Source organism: Nilaparvata lugens, chromosome 13 (assembly GCF_014356525.2).
Source record: "Nilaparvata lugens isolate BPH chromosome 13, ASM1435652v1, whole genome shotgun sequence".
In the NCBI taxonomy this organism is placed as follows: domain Eukaryota; kingdom Metazoa; phylum Arthropoda; class Insecta; order Hemiptera; family Delphacidae; genus Nilaparvata; species Nilaparvata lugens.
In genome coordinates this window covers 18,233,498-18,250,447 of record NC_052516.1, presented here as the reverse complement: position 1 = coordinate 18,250,447, position 16,950 = coordinate 18,233,498, and the positions used below count along the sequence as shown (strand labels likewise).

Sequence of the window (16,950 nt, the reverse complement as noted above, 5' to 3'; positions counted from 1 at the left end):
AGAGAAAAGAAGGGAGAATGAATGTGAGAAGGTTGGAGAGTAAGAAAGGAGAGTGCATAAGAGAGAGAGTGCGTAAGAGAGAGAGTGAGAGAGTGTGTGGAAGATAGAGTGAAACAAAGTGGTAGTGCAAGAAAGTAAAAGAAAGGAAGGATGAGAGAGATAGAGTAATAGAGTGAATGTGGGAGGGAAGAGAAAGCATTGATCACTGAATTGGAACAAGAACTTGTGGAGAGAGTTATAGCAGAGAGGTCAAAGGATGGGTAAAATGGACGTACAGAGATAAATGGTCAGCCTGGTTTTCTCTCTTACCTCCCCTTATTTTCATATTCATTCAATGATTAGCATGAAGCGGGGTTATTAATTAATATTCTTTACTCAACTTTTCAGTATTTCTAGACGATAATTTATTTATTTATTTATTTATTGTATAAAATACTATAATCATAATACAATTATAACATTGGAGGAAAAACTAGGCTAAGCCTGTACTATTTCTCTCCAAAAATTTTGATAAAATGTTAATGTTGTCCAAAAGATAAGGTTATATAGTCACACACTGCTTCGTCACTTGATTTTCGGTCCAGAAATGATGATTTAAAATTTTGAATTTTGAAGGTTGATTTAATAATGTGAACTAGAATACTTTCATAGCTGAAAGGGTGGATAAAATGTACAGAGATAATAAATGAATTGAATTGAATTGTTGTCTTTATTTTAGGAGAGCGAAGTTGGGGCGCATCCCTCTGGTGATGAGGTGAATGGGTGGTTGATGGTGAAAAGAGATTGAATGGTTAAACAAGCTCTCCTCTTATATGAGGCTACCATGAATCTGCGGCTTAGTGTTTTTCAGATATCCAGTATAAAACTCACAATTAGTTTCTCTTCCCGGGTAGAATGACTGCTGTAGCATAGTATGAATGATTGTGTAGGACCCAATTCCTAATCTTAAAGCTTGACAATCATCATGAAGTATTTCAAGTCGAGCTTTTTCATTGGTAGATATTATTGGTTCTTGTAATTAATATAGAAATATATTACATCCTTTGAAACATGTTGGGCTTTATCAAGTGTAGCCTATTAATTATTGTGAACTAGCCAGTTGAAAGCTGAACCTTCTATTACAGTATTATAGTGAGGTCCACGTTATAATGGCAGTGAAGAAAGATAGGAGAAAAACGTTGCCAAGTCTCTCCATTTTACCACTGAGTTTACACATCTGTTACTCAAATTCATCCCATTAAATTTGATCTGATAATAATGAAATAATAAATTTAATGTCAAATCAATCAAGAATATATTTCTTTTTCATGATTCGATTCTAAAATTTGCTTCCATAACGGAGATCAGATTTTATTTTTATACAAACCTGAAATGGCGGCTAATTTAAAAAGCTGTGATACACCAATCTGAATTTCAAAACAACAGAAATTATGTTGTTTGATAAGTATTCTTTTCCAATTTCTTTTAGAAATAATATAAGAATAGAATTCTATTGAAAATAAGTAATTCCAATGGAAATAATAATTCTGAAATAACCTTCCAATATTATTTATACCGGTACAAGTAGGTCTAACCTATACGTGTAGACTAACTGAAGCATGGATGAAGTCTAGAATGGTTAGTTATCAACTTTAAAAATGTTATTTAAGGTATTTTGATTTGTGTTTCTCATAAGGTAATGTATAAAAATTATTTAATTGTTCCAAAAATACATTTTATATCAATTATACGACTTGTGTACTAATGTATTTTGATAGAATGAAGTATAAAAATGGCGACTGAGGATTGTTTGTCTACTTTTGTACAGTCACTGTCATAAGTAAAAATAAAATATTCTGGAAAACAGACAACATTTCAAAGCTAAGAGAGTTGGCGCTATCTGTTTTGTTGTATGATAGAAAAGAACAGCAACAGTATTGTCAATCTCACACTGCCATTATAACGTGGACCTCACTATAGTTAGACTGTCATTGCCTTTTTGACTTAGAAAAACGTTATTTATTCATGAAAATCAAGATACTTCCAACAATATATTTTAGAGTCTCCATGCTATCTAATACATTGAACTGGAGATGACCCACTGCAGGCAGTATGGTCACTTTCTTTAAACATGGCGAAAAGGTGTTCACTTCGAGAGAAACAGTGAGTAGTCTAATTACTTTTTACTGCAAAGCTTTCATTAATTTGATGTATCTGTAGAATAATGTCTACAACAGCTTAATATTGTAAAAGAAAGTGAACATGTGTTGTTGGATACCTAATTCATTAAAAATATTATATTGATAACATAAACATATTAATTTGGTATCACAAAAAATATTCTTCAAAAACACATTGTTTGAAGTGTTCTTATCTCTGTACCAGCATCTATTAATCTCTTCAAAATTTCTTCCACATCTATTACTTCTATCTGATTATTTCGTTCCACATCCATTTCATCTATATTTATTAGGATCAATCAACGTTTTCGATAACTTATCTTTGGCAAATACAGGTTTTTTCAAGCCATCAAATCCGCCCATATGCAAAGGTAGCTTCACTTTCTCAATCATTCTTCCAGTTTCGCATTTGCCTGATGTTTTATCAAGGAATTTGTCAAGCTGGGGGAGTTTTCCACAGGGTGGAGGCTCCAAGAATGGCGTCTGAAGGTAGCCTCTTTTCATTTGATACAAAAGATACCTGTGAAATTGGAAAAGTTAGCTATTTATGAAATCAAATATTTTTATCCCAATTGAATATTGTATCAGAAGATGAGTTCTGTAGGTATGTTTTAACATTGTATAGCATGATTGGTAATGAGAAGGGGCGATTATGAAGACTTGTTTAAATTGTGACTACTCATTCGGCAGTTTGAAGCTTATTATTATTCTTCAATGAACAATTGAAAACTATGAATTTTTCCTCTGATTTTAATAAGCTGAGAAAATTTTACAAAAAATTACAAACAACTATCAATTATTCTTCAATGAACTTATGAGAACTATCATTTCCCATGTTGCCTCTGATTTCTAACGATTGAACTGTTTCTAAAGGAAGAAAAACTGAAGATAATTAATTTTTTGATGATTATCATTAAACGAAAATCCCAATTAACTTCCAATTTATTTTCATGATGATTGGGAATAGCTGAATGTAATTTAATGACATGAGTGAATATTACGAAATTTTCAGTAATTTCATCATTGAATAATGAAAAATGAGGACAAATTTTGTCTTATTTTTACTCTTAATTCAACACTGATCAAAACAAGTTTGCTATGATCCTCAAACCTGGAATATCTATAAAGTTCCTAAATAGGTACCCAATAATTTCATCGTGTCTGCAGAAGTGTAGATTGTAAAAAAGCTTTATTGAAATAATAATATATTAAATTGTTTTCATAGTTCGAATTTAGAATATTACTCTGTTGACAAAGGAGATCAGATTTATTTTTATACAAACCTGAAATGGCGGCTAATTTAAAAGCTGTGATACACCAATCTGAATTTCAAAACAACAGAAATTATGTTGTTTGATAAGTATTCTTTTCCAATTTCTTTTAGAAATAATATAAGAATAGAATTCTATTGAAAATAAGTAATTCCAATGGAAATAATAATTCTGAAATAACCTTCCAATATTATTTATACCGGTACAAGTAGGTCTAACCTATACGTGTAGACTAACTGAAGCATGGATGAAGTCTAGAATGGTTAGTTATCAACTTTAAAAATGTTATTTAAGGTATTTTGATTTGTGTTTCTCATAAGGTAATGTATAAAAATTATTTAATTGTTCCAAAAATACATTTTATATCAATTATACGACTTGTGTACTAATGTATTTTGATAGAATGAAGTATAAAAATGGCGACTGAGGATTGTTTGTCTACTTTTGTACAGTCACTGTCATAAGTAAAAATAAAATATTCTGGAAAACAGACAACATTTCAAAGCTAAGAGAGTTGGCGCTATCTGTTTTGTTGTATGATAGAAAAGAACAGCAACAGTATTGTCAATCTCACACTGCCATTATAACGTGGACCTCACTATAGTTAGACTGTCATTGCCTTTTTGACTTAGAAAAACGTTATTTATTCATGAAAATCAAGATACTTCCAACAATATATTTTAGAGTCTCCATGCTATCTAATACATTGAACTGGAGATGACCCACTGCAGGCAGTATGGTCACTTTCTTTAAACATGGCGAAAAGGTGTTCACTTCGAGAGAAACAGTGAGTAGTCTAATTACTTTTTACTGCAAAGCTTTCATTAATTTGATGTATCTGTAGAATAATGTCTACAACAGCTTAATATTGTAAAAGAAAGTGAACATGTGTTGTTGGATACCTAATTCATTAAAAATATTATATTGATAACATAAACATATTAATTTGGTATCACAAAAAATATTCTTCAAAAACACATTGTTTGAAGTGTTCTTATCTCTGTACCAGCATCTATTAATCTCTTCAAAATTTCTTCCACATCTATTACTTCTATCTGATTATTTCGTTCCACATCCATTTCATCTATATTTATTAGGATCAATCAACGTTTTCGATAACTTATCTTTGGCAAATACAGGTTTTTTCAAGCCATCAAATCCGCCCATATGCAAAGGTAGCTTCACTTTCTCAATCATTCTTCCAGTTTCGCATTTGCCTGATGTTTTATCAAGGAATTTGTCAAGCTGGGGGAGTTTTCCACAGGGTGGAGGCTCCAAGAATGGCGTCTGAAGGTAGCCTCTTTTCATTTGATACAAAAGATACCTGTGAAATTGGAAAAGTTAGCTATTTATGAAATCAAATATTTTTATCCCAATTGAATATTGTATCAGAAGATGAGTTCTGTAGGTATGTTTTAACATTGTATAGCATGATTGGTAATGAGAAGGGGCGATTATGAAGACTTGTTTAAATTGTGACTACTCATTCGGCAGTTTGAAGCTTATTATTATTCTTCAATGAACAATTGAAAACTATGAATTTTTCCTCTGATTTTAATAAGCTGAGAAAATTTTACAAAAAATTACAAACAACTATCAATTATTCTTCAATGAACTTATGAGAACTATCATTTCCCATGTTGCCTCTGATTTTCTAACGATTGAACTGTTTCTAAAGGAAGAAAAACTGAAGATAATTAATTTTTTGATGATTATCATTAAACGAAAATCCCAATTAACTTCCAATTTATTTTCATGATGATTGGGAATAGCTGAATGTAATTTAATGACATGAGTGAATATTACGAAATTTTCAGTAATTTCATCATTGAATAATGAAAAATGAGGACAAATTTTGTCTTATTTTTACTCTTAATTCAACACTGATCAAAACAAGTTTGCTATGATCCTCAAACCTGGAATATCTATAAAGTTCCTAAATAGGTACCCAATAATTTCATCGTGTCTGCAGAAGTGTAGATTGTAAAAAAGCTTTATTGAAATAATAATATATTAAATTGTTTTCATAGTTCGAATTTAGAATATTACTCTGTTGACAAAGTAGATCAGAACATAACCTTTCTCATTTGAATTGAATTATAATATACCTTATGTTCATATTTTGACAACTGGACACGTATTTTTAAAGATCGAAGACAAAGTTCTTGATGAAAACGTGTACTCTAGCTTTTGTTTGCTCCATTCTAGAGTGTTTTGAATCTGTATGTCTCTAGAAACTAGTATAATTCAAAAAAGTGTTCAAAGTATTCTCAAAAAGAAATATAGCCTAGTACTTTTGAGTTTTAGAGAGAGAAAGGTTACCTCGCATATTCGATTCTTATAACCGCATCTTCAAAATTAGCGGGGTGTACAACAAGTTTATCCGTCCATTGGTAGATATTTTTCATATGATGTTCACAAGTTATACGAGGAGTCAACAGACTGATTTCGTAGATAATTTTCCTGAAAACATCTTTCTCAACCGCTAAATAGCTTCTGGGTGTTGGAATTTCTGGTTTCACATCGTCCTCTATATCGTAGGTTGAACTCATATTTGAAAAACAACACTTTCACAAGAATTTACATGAGGAAAATTGTGGAAAACATTTTTCAACGATAGATTTTTACAACATTTCGACCCGTCATCTAGTGTTTATCAGCAAGAAAATTCTGATTGGATGACGTCTGATGTGTTTTCAGATGTTTCCATAGTTACACTAGTAATAACCTAGAATATTTCGTTTATGAGGACATATCTACAAATGGAAGAAGATTGGAAAAAGTTATTATCACGGTATTTAGATGAAACATATAAAACCTAAAAATCTTCTTCTATATAACGTGGTTATTACTGTCCATTCTTTAAATTGATTCAACATTTTATACCACTTTTTTTCAGTTATTATCGTAATTGATCAATTGACCTGTTTCAAGGTTGAAGAGTTACATTATTTTAGGATAGAATCTAGATCTTGGATGATAAGGTAGTCTCATTAATCACGATATATAATATATCATGATCTTGATTCTTGATAGTAGGCCCTATCTATTTATTAATAAATCTGATAATAACTTGCTAATATTGTTCTAGTAACAGTATAACATTGAGTCATCAATTTCAATTATGACAGTATTAGATACTGTCATGCTATATGGATGCAAAAACTACTTTAATACTGATAGAAAACAGGAAAATTTGAAATTCAGTCATCAACCATCCAGAGAGATGCCAGTAAAGTAATCCTCTCTCTCTAGGATTATATAATTAAGTCCGGTCTGAAACACGGAAATTCGATAAGAAGCCCTACAAAGTTGCACTCAGGGAGGTAACTTAAACCCCGCAGACACTCCGCAGACTAAACATGTCACAGAGAAACGTAGCTCTCGTAATACGCCCGTACACACTGAAATGGGAATAAGAATACAAATCCCAATTACGTTTTGTGAATTTATTTTAGTAACTTCACTCATTTATCAAGTCATATGAATTTTCATGAAATATTTCTTTAATATGTGAATATTTTCTATTCGAGTGATAATGTGGAATTATATGTTCTATTTTTGGTTTTGAGGCATCTAAATTTGAATATCTACTTTGTGAACATATTCAAGGACTGAAAATTTTGTGAAGTGAAGCTTCATCAACATCATTATAGTTACCATCATGATCATCATCGTAGCCATCATCATCATCATCAACGTCATCATTATCATCATAATCAACTTCATCATTATAATCATCATCAACATCATCATTATCATCATCAGACACGGCTCAAGACCAAGTAACTATACCGGACTATGTGTAACCCTATAAAAATTTGAGAGAGGAATTGCACCAGGTGACCTAATTTTTTTCTCTCCCTATCATTTTGATTGTGTACTTATTGTATGATTGATTGATTGAAGTGTCGTTTTGTAACTGCTCATTCAACTTGAAGGATAAATTTTATGAAGAAATATTTTCTAATCAACTGAGAAGAGAGAAATTGATAGATTCTTCAACCTTCTTTCTGGAGTCTACATTAATATGACCATAACTGAGGAACAAATTTGAAAACTGTGAATTGTTTTATCCCTTTGAAGTCTACGATACAAATCTACTTGATCATTGAGGAGGCTGTTAAATACACGTAATTCGAAGAGGAATATTTATATCAAGATTGAACCCAATCTTCATTTAAACAGATCTATTGAAATATCCTCATTGTGACTGCAGCTACTCTGCGTTTAGTCTGTCTAAAGCTGGATGATTCGTACACAAAAATAACAATGAACCGTGAAAATATCAATAATAAAAGTTCTTATGGTATTATTCATATTCATTCGTCCGGGCTGAGTGAGAATTTTCCAACTAAGACATGTGGAAATTATATTTGCACTGTTCACTGTCACTGTTCCGTAAGAATCTAGCCTAATTCGCAATCATTGTAACTATTATTGTTCGTTTCTCTGTATTTTTGTGACTATAAAGGTAGGCGCACACAGATCGTCATCAGACGGACGGCACGCATCGGACGGATCGGATGATTAGATTTGATGCATTGTTTTTAATTGGAGTGCGCATACCTATTAGCATCTTATAGGCGTGCGCACTCCAATTGAAAAAAAAATGCATCAAATCTAATGATCCGATCCGTCCGATGCGTGCCGACCGTCCGATGACGATCTGTGTGCTCCTACCTTTAAGCTGCGTTTACACCAAAGTTGTTAACAAAAGTTTATTTTTCCGTCCTTATGGATTCTATTAGATCGGACATCACTCTTATCATACACAAAAATGATGAACATAATGTGTTTGCCAAGTACCGTTCAATCTAATAGAATCTAGAAGGATGGAAAAATAAACATTTTGTTAATAACTCTGGTGTTAACGGAGCTTCATTCAAACATGTTTATATTATTTAAGAAGAAATGAATGAATTCGAATTTTAATTTTTTCAAGTCACCAGCCCAATTATAATTCTCCTAAGTTTGCAGCTAGTCTGTCAATAGTCTGTCTCATTTGCGCTGGTTGGAACAGACCCCGGCCAGAAGCCATAAACAAGGGCAAATTGTCAACAAACACACAAAATGCTCAGTGAACCAAAATCAGCCACGGAAAGATCCACATAAAACTGTCAGCTTCAGTTGAATTAAAAGCTTAGATAAACTATCTAAGAGGTACTGACAGTTCGTTAGGAACCCTAAATTAGTCAGCATAGATTGTATGGGAAAGCGTTAATGTAAGTTATAAGAAATTCTGACAGTTTAAAGTGAATTTCCCCTCAGAAAAGAAGATTGAGCTGCAAAGATAATACCTCACGTTCAGCTTCTATAGAGTGAGACTCAGATATACTCTGACAGCGTTGGTTGTATGGGGGCCATTGATGCAATTTCCATAAGGAACACTGACAGATTGAAGTGGAAAAATGTTGTTTACTCTGTTGTCAGTCGAAATCCAAGCCCGGACGACTTTTAAGTCTTCTATAAAAGTTGTTTACTCCAGTTTATCAGTCTATTGTATGCGATGGCCCCAAATGCCGGGGATCCCGCCCAGAAAATACGACTTTGCCAGATCAAAACCACCCTAGAAAAGCCTTCACCACTGTGACAGAAAAATAGGGGAGTCTGGTTGTCAACCATTTTTATTGACTCGCATAAAAATGGGGATGAATATGTGGAGATAACTTTGTCGGTCATAGGGGAAATACAGTGAGATTCTCCACTATCAGCATCTCCCATAGAATAACACCAATACTGCCCATTCAAACAATACTGACAATCTTAATTGAATCTCACCATAGGGAGTGTATCTAATAAACTCACAGTATCACTCATAAAATAACACCAATGGTCCTCATTCATCCAATGCTGACAAATTGGAGTGGATCTCAATTAAAAAAAAGGATTCAGAGGATTTTTATTCTCAGTATCTCGATCTAGATGAATCGGTTGAGTGCTGAGTTTGGTGTAGGGACATATAAATTTTGTTTGTTGTCAACTTGGAGATTTGTAGATTGTATTGTTCCCATTCCATTTCTATTGTTCAGATTGTATTGTGATTGAATCAAATTCACGCTCCACCAATTCGACACAGTAACCAACTTCAAAGTTTATAACTTTTACGTTTTTATAAGTCCATAAGTTTGAAGTGGATCTCTCATTTAATTCGAATTATAGACATGATTACAAAAAGCATATAAGGTACAATTATTCACAAAGTATTAATAGAATTGGTTGATTACTTGCTGATCTAGGAAAATGTGGCCCCCACTATATATGAATATGTGTCGGGATGCCACTAATTTTGCTACTGTTTAAGATTTTATGCCAAAAGTTAAAAATTCTAATAAAGATACATTTTGCGAGTCGTTAGAAGTTCATAAAAACCACATTTCTATACACAAATTTAAAAAAGAAAATTGATAACCTAAGAATTTTTTTAAAAATTTAACATAAAAAACATTTATAATACTCATGGGAAAAAATCATTATAATGAAGAAAATGAGAATGAAAAATTTTTCATAGAACTAATTGTTCTCCATGATTGATTCTATTGGACAGGAGCCACCTTTTTGTTTTCGATTCGAATGAATTGATTGGAACTGTCTCTTTAATAGTTTATTGAGAATTTTTGGTCCTAAATATGTGGCTGACCTCTAAGCAGCTGATGTTGTCATCCTGGGAATTGCCAAGTCCATGTTCTTTCTGCGTCTTCCTTGCGGGTGATTCAAATTGATGAAGAGTTGTGGTCAAAATTGACACCGAGTGGGTTCGAGAAACAACTCACTCGACCTTTAAGTTCAAGCTTTTTGACCTATTCCAGTTCCTTACAATTTCTAGACTTCCGAATAAATCATCTTGAAGTCAGAGTTCAGTGAAGAACCTATAAAGTGTAAACAGAATCGATCTCATAGCTCAGGATGCTTCCAATCGACACTACTTCAATCACCGATTGAACTCGGAATTCATAAACGGTTGAATATCAAAATTACTCTGAATTGTTAAAATTCCACTAAGATAGCTTACTTTTACGACCCCAGAATGAACATTCTCCAACTTATGGTTATCCATATAACCCTACAAGTATAACAAAGACAAGGTGGTTGATGTAACCTCCAACTGATGATAGGTCATGAGTCTCCTGCTTGTCATGGAAAACATTTCCCTTTAAATATCATGAGAGCATTTTCTATGAATATGACCACAACGTGGAAAATTATTTCTGAAATGTCTGTACAAATGATGAACAATAATTGATACAACAGTAACCGAGAATACGTTTTCATGTCATCCACCTACTTCAGACTGACCGATTCATATTTTCCTCTCCGTTTGTGAAAAACTATGAAACTCGGTTTCAGCAATTTTAACCACTGAAGCGATCTCAATGTGACACATCACATTTTCTGCTCCTGTCAACTGTCATCATAAAATTCCATTCTGCAACCGTTTAGCAAGTACTGTGAAAAAGTTCCCAATTAGATTCTCCGCCAATTAATCAATGTTTTGTTTATTTGCTTAGGTCATTGCGTAGGTGGGCTACTCATCACTGATCTCACAAACACACACACACATACACACCATATACATACTCTCTGTCTCTCTCGATATAAGTCTCTCACTATTTTCTCTCTCATTCACTCATCCTGTCTATTGTAACATACATGAATAAAGAACTCTAATCTAATCAAATCAAATCAAGTTTTATTCAATGATATCACTTACATGACAAATTACATTATACTAGTAGCTCTGTGAACAGTAGACCTCACGTAGTATTCTCATCCACAAGTACCTGATTGGAACTTTAGACCTTATGGAAATACAGCAATAGACTGGCTTCTCCACACATATGTGTAATCACTTGTTAGCTGATTTATGATGAATAATTCTATATCCTGATTTTTTACTCTAATATTGGCGTATGAGAGAGGCTCCTTTTTCCTTTTATATTATCCTTGAAATGCAAAATTTCCAAAAACCTTGTATATACGTCGACGCGCAATCAAAAAAGGAGAATTTCATGAAAGTCTATTACCGCGTTTCGCCGTAAATGCGCAACATATAAACATTTAAACATTAAGAGAGATGCCAAACCGTCGACTTGAATCTTAGACCTCACTTCGCTCGGTCAACAAATGATATCACATATCATTGAATACAATTCTGTTTGCTTAAAAAATATCTAGTTAGCAAACGGGAATGAAATACATTCATAACTTGACTGAAAATAATGCTTATCTATCGAATTCAAGCTCTTTCTCACTATGTGTCTCTGTTTAATTGAACACTCTCTTCAACAAGTTTTTTTTAGATTTCCTCTTCTACATACAACACATTTCCTCTCGTTCCCTTAGTATTACAATTCTCACCACAGCATTCCTCTAATTGTTGTTCCTCCTTCTTGTCCAGTCCCTCATTTTTTCTATATTCTCTGTTCAGTCCTTTACAATTTTCTTCCATCTCTAATTCATTTAAAATTGATCTATGGATTCTATTAAGAGGAAGGAGAAAGGCGAGAAGAGTGCTGTGGATAAGGGCCAACCTCACGAACATCCAAAACAAACTCAGGTACTTAACTCCAGCCACTAACTCTAGAATCCACTAACTATAAGGCTCACTCACACTTACGCGACTCAAGTCGAGAAGAGACTGCGACTCTCGTCTCTTCTTGACGCAGCATGTGTTTCCAAATGGTGACACTCAGAGCAGTCGACTCTAGTCTCTGCGACCTCACGACTGTGAGACTGAGTCGAGCGTCGACTCGACATGTTGGTCGAGCCTTGACTTGAGTTGCGTAGTACCGTGCATTTATAATGGAGGTGAAGTTATGTTTCATCATAGAGAAACAATAGTGTAAGTAGATATCTCATGATATGGGGCGTTCATGTCGCAACTTTTACTGTTATCTCAAGCCGATTACTGTTGATTATTGTCGAATTTTAATGTTTTGTTGGGATGAGAGTGTATGAACGGCACAATATGAAAGACTACCAGTGTCACACAGCTTCACGGGAAAGAATAACATGAAGTATCGGCTTGAGATAACAGTAAAAGTTGCGACATAAACGCCCTATACCATTGGATATCAGTTCTACTTATGCTATTGTTTCTCTATGGTTTTATCATTTTGGATAAGAAAATAATGATGATTATATAAGACAATATATTCATAATAATTGTTTTAAAAATTGTTACATGCAAAGAAGTGAAGAATTGGATAATATATTTTCAATGAAGTAAGGTTAGAAATGGAGTAGCATGGAACTGGAGTAGTGAGCAAAAAAGGTCGTAAGGTCGAGAGACTGTAGTATCCTCGACTAGAGTCGTACGATTTGAGTCGAGGTAGTGTGAGTTTTGCTTAAGTCTAAACTGTAACTTGAATCTCCTAACTTTACAACCCATGTAGAACAGGTACTAAACTCTAATCATAACTAACACTAACTCTAACTTTAACTCTCAAACTTCAATCCCCTAACTCCACCCTTGTGAAACAGATTCAGCAAGCATTATTGATTGCATTGCATTGCTGCCTACTCGACCGAATCAATCAACAAATAACTCGGTTACAACAAACTCGTTAAACAATTCCCTCTTCTGAGATTCACTCACATCTGTCAGCACAGATTCAATGGAGAACATTGTTTTTCATTCATAAGAGTTGCTGACACTACAAAGTGATACTCACTACAATCAGATTCATTTACATGTGACAGTATTAGTTTGAATGGGAAGCATTGATGTTGTTAATGATGGATACTGACATAATAAATTGAATCTCACGGTAGTTAAACAATTCCCAGCCGAATTATTTCGAGGGAAGCTTGTTTTCCCTTGTTGAGCGATCGGTCGCCATCTAACCAACAGGTGGTTTTGGATAACTAATCAACAGACGGCTTCTCTCCTCACTCTCTCGCTTCTATCGTGATTACATCTCTCTATTTCCTTTACTCTGTCTAGAGTTCATCCTCTACTGACTCGCATAGTCACTCTCTCTCTCTCCCTCACACACATACACACACACTTTCTCACTCTCTCTTTGTCTTTCTGTCTGTCTCTCTCCTGGTCGAGTGTTAATAATAATAATAATATCGTGTGACCTGGCTGGCTCAGGTCTGGTGTCAGAGTTTTCAGGTCGAAACTGATCAATTTCAGGGCCTCTGACATGACCCAACGACTGCTTTTTAGGCAACCGGGACCGACAACTTAACGTGTCCATCCGAAACACGGGAGTGGCCCGAGATAAATATCTTGCCCGGGCCGGGATTTGAACCCGGGCCTACGGTCGTGTGTTGATGGGAAGGGTATTATTTTATATCCTTTTCAGAGAATCGACAATTATCTGTTGAAACACCGCCGAAGTTACATCAAAATACTATTATTATTAGCGTATGGCTTTGAATGGTGGGGAGACCCAAGGGTAGTTCCTCCTCGCCGTATATAGTCCAAGGTTCCCTAATGGGATACCGGACACTAAGGTTATAGTCAGCACAATACTTTAAATTTACACATTCCACTTCGAATAAAAAATATTATATTTTTTAAATCATTGAATCACAATATTATATTGATGTTATCCTCATTGATTAATTTGTTATACTTTGTAAAATTCGTTGAATAATTAACAATACCGTCATTTAATTTGAATTAGTGTATAAGCTAGTAAATATTGTAACATAGATAAATAAAGAACTCTAATCTGATCAATTCCTCTGTCTTTCTCACCTCTTCCTCTCACACCCTCTCTCTTACTCATATTGTGAGATCAGTTTCGAATACTGTAATAAAAAACTCTGTCAAATCATGAGGAGAAGAACTTTTTGTGTAGTTGAGAAGTTGATATTGTGGTAATTATTCATATTGAATGAAAAAGACTAGGAAATTGTCAAAAAACCACTGGTTTATTGATAATTAGAAAAACCGGTTTCGGTTATTACACCATTGTCAATCTCTGATAAACAACTGATAAACAACTGATAGATATTGTTTATCAGAGATTGACAATGGTGTAATAACCGAAACCGGTATTTCTAATTATCAATAAATCAGTGGTTTTCGACAATTCCTTAGTCTTTTTCATTCAAGGAGAAGAACTCGTTGGCAGGACTTCCTATATACTACCGGACGTGAGCCTAGAGAAAAAATGGCCGCCGTATGTGGTGGTCTTATGGAAATTCCTACTGAGAAAAAATCACCAATCAGCTGTTAGAGAGCGTCTCAATTATTCAAAATCTCAGTTTATCTAGTTTCCGTTTAAAATATCAATGCCGGCCACCACCTACGGCGGCCATTTTCTTGTATGAAATAGATGAGAAAAAAGATGGAGAAGGATCAGATAAGAAAATGTGAGATTGGATTCCAGTTAATTGATTGTAACGAAAACAATTAGTGTAGAATCGAAAATTGGGAATATAGGGACATCCAATCAATAATTATTTTCCTCTCTGTTTTTGTTATATTTTTAAGAGAAGAGTGGGTACGAGAGAACAAATGGAGTGGAATAAGCAAGAAAAAATATGAGGAAAACAGAGAAAAAGAGAATTAATGCTTCTCATAACATAACAGAATCGAAAAACAGAAAAAATCACTGCCAGTGTAGAGCACTCACTCGTTGGGATGTACAGATAACAAAGCACTCCATAATAATTATTCTTCCATGCGAGACAGCTGCCACAAAAGCGCGCGCAATTCAAAAAGTGGCGGGAAAAAGAGAAATGGCGCCAACCAATTTTATTCGACCAGCAATCGTTTAGCTGGAGGGCATCGATTGGCAAACCAACCAATTTCCAAACTCAGAGGAGGTGAGGAGCAGGAGGATGAGCAGGAAGAGGAGGAGGAGGAGGAGGATGAGGTGGAGGAAGAGAGGAGAAGAGAAAATTCATTTTGATTTAGAGGAAAGAGAGGAGCAGAAGAATGAGAAAGAGGAGGAGGAGAAGGATAAGGATAGGAAGTATGAGATGGAGGAAGAGTAGGAGGAGAAGGATCTATTGGGGAAATGGAAAAGGAGGAAAAGGTGGAGGAGGCGGAGGAGTGGAGAAAATTCATTTTGATGTAGAGGAAGGTGAAAAAGGTGAATGAGCTGGATGATGAGAAGGAGGAAGAGAGGTAAAAAAGGAGGATGAGGAGAAGAGAGAGTAGGAGAGGTTTGAAGTAGAGAAAGAGGAGGAGCAGAAGGATGAGATGAAGGAAGAGGAAGTAGAGGAGGAAAAGATGAGAGGAGATTCATTCCGATCGTATATCGTTGCTAACACTATCCTAGATGATCTGGAGGAATAAAGGATGAGGTAACGAGAGTGAATAGGTGTAGGCAGGAGAAGGAGAAGGAGAAGAAATGGAAGGATGATGATAAAAAGAAGAAGTAGATAGAGAAGGAGGAATGATAGGATGTGGAGGAGAAAAAATGGAATGAGGATAAAGAGGAAAAGAGAGAGAAAGAGGTTTTCACAACGTATGTTTCTAGGGAAGAAGGGATCGGACTATAGGTATAGGCAGTAGATGGTAAAAGAGAAAGAGAAGGAGGATGAGGAGGAGTAGTAGGTTATTTTTATATCTGGTTATTTATGTTTAACAGATCTCGAAAAAGGCTTCAACGATTTTCACGAAATTTGGAACATAGTAGGTTTATGATACAAAGATTCGATTTCACTAGTTCTCATCCTTGAGAAAACTCGCTGAACGACATTAAAAAAATAATTCATACTTGGCTGAAACAACTGTGGATAGTAAAAAAGCGAGTATGTGAAAAATCAATATATATCACATCCCTGAAACTCATAAGATGACGTATAGCCAGCTGTGAAATATAAATACTATCATTTTAGAGAATTGTGTTCTGTTTATCGATAAATAGAAATACTGAGCAAAGCTCGGTGCCCCGATTTTTAATTTTAATAAAGTAGCCCAATTCAAGTGAAGTGATGTTATGGATGGATATAACTATTTCAATAATAGTATAATTCTACATAGAAAAATGTAATGATTGTGTGATGTAGACTAAAAACAATATTATTTAAAATCGATTCGAACATCTAATCTAATTAGTACAACATCCACACTCATTACATAGAAAACTCCAATGCTTGTGAGATGTAGGAAAAAAATCAAAATTATTTTCAATCAATTCCAACATCTACTATAATTATTAGTCACAGTGAGAATCAATACCACTCGTCTATTGAAAACCATGACCCAGACCAAAAGTAGTGGTTATCCAACACCGACCACTAAAAATCAGCGCAAATTCTGCTCACCAAGTTTATTGATTATTCAAAATAGTAACTTTATTCACCACAAACCAAACTTCCGCCCGCCTGGATCCCCCCAGAGCTTACCCCACTGATTCTGCCTTCCTCAATCCCCCCTGATGTCCCCCCCCTGAATTCCATGGCAGCTGAGCTCTATAGAAATGGTCACTGGCTGTGGAGCTACCCAATTTACATAACAATACACGGTGATGTATTATGCACACGTATTGTACAGTGCAGTGTGCTGGACTTCGCCGTAAATATGAATGAGTTCAACGGTGAACATGACT

General features: G+C 34.6%; 1 protein-coding gene across 1 annotated transcript; it reads right to left on the bottom strand.

Moving 5' to 3' along the window:
- Positions 1-4,484: 4,484 nt before the first annotated feature.
- LOC111050574 lies at positions 4,485-6,127 on the bottom strand. Its single transcript, XM_022336920.2, has 2 exons — positions 5,753-6,127; positions 4,485-4,754 (listed from the first exon to the last, which is right to left on the bottom strand). The coding sequence occupies exons 1-2, from the start codon at positions 5,980-5,982 to the stop codon at positions 4,511-4,513; spliced, it is 474 nt and encodes a 157-aa protein (XP_022192612.2). The 5' UTR covers positions 5,983-6,127; the 3' UTR covers positions 4,485-4,510.
- Between the last annotated feature and the right edge of the window lie 10,823 nt (positions 6,128-16,950).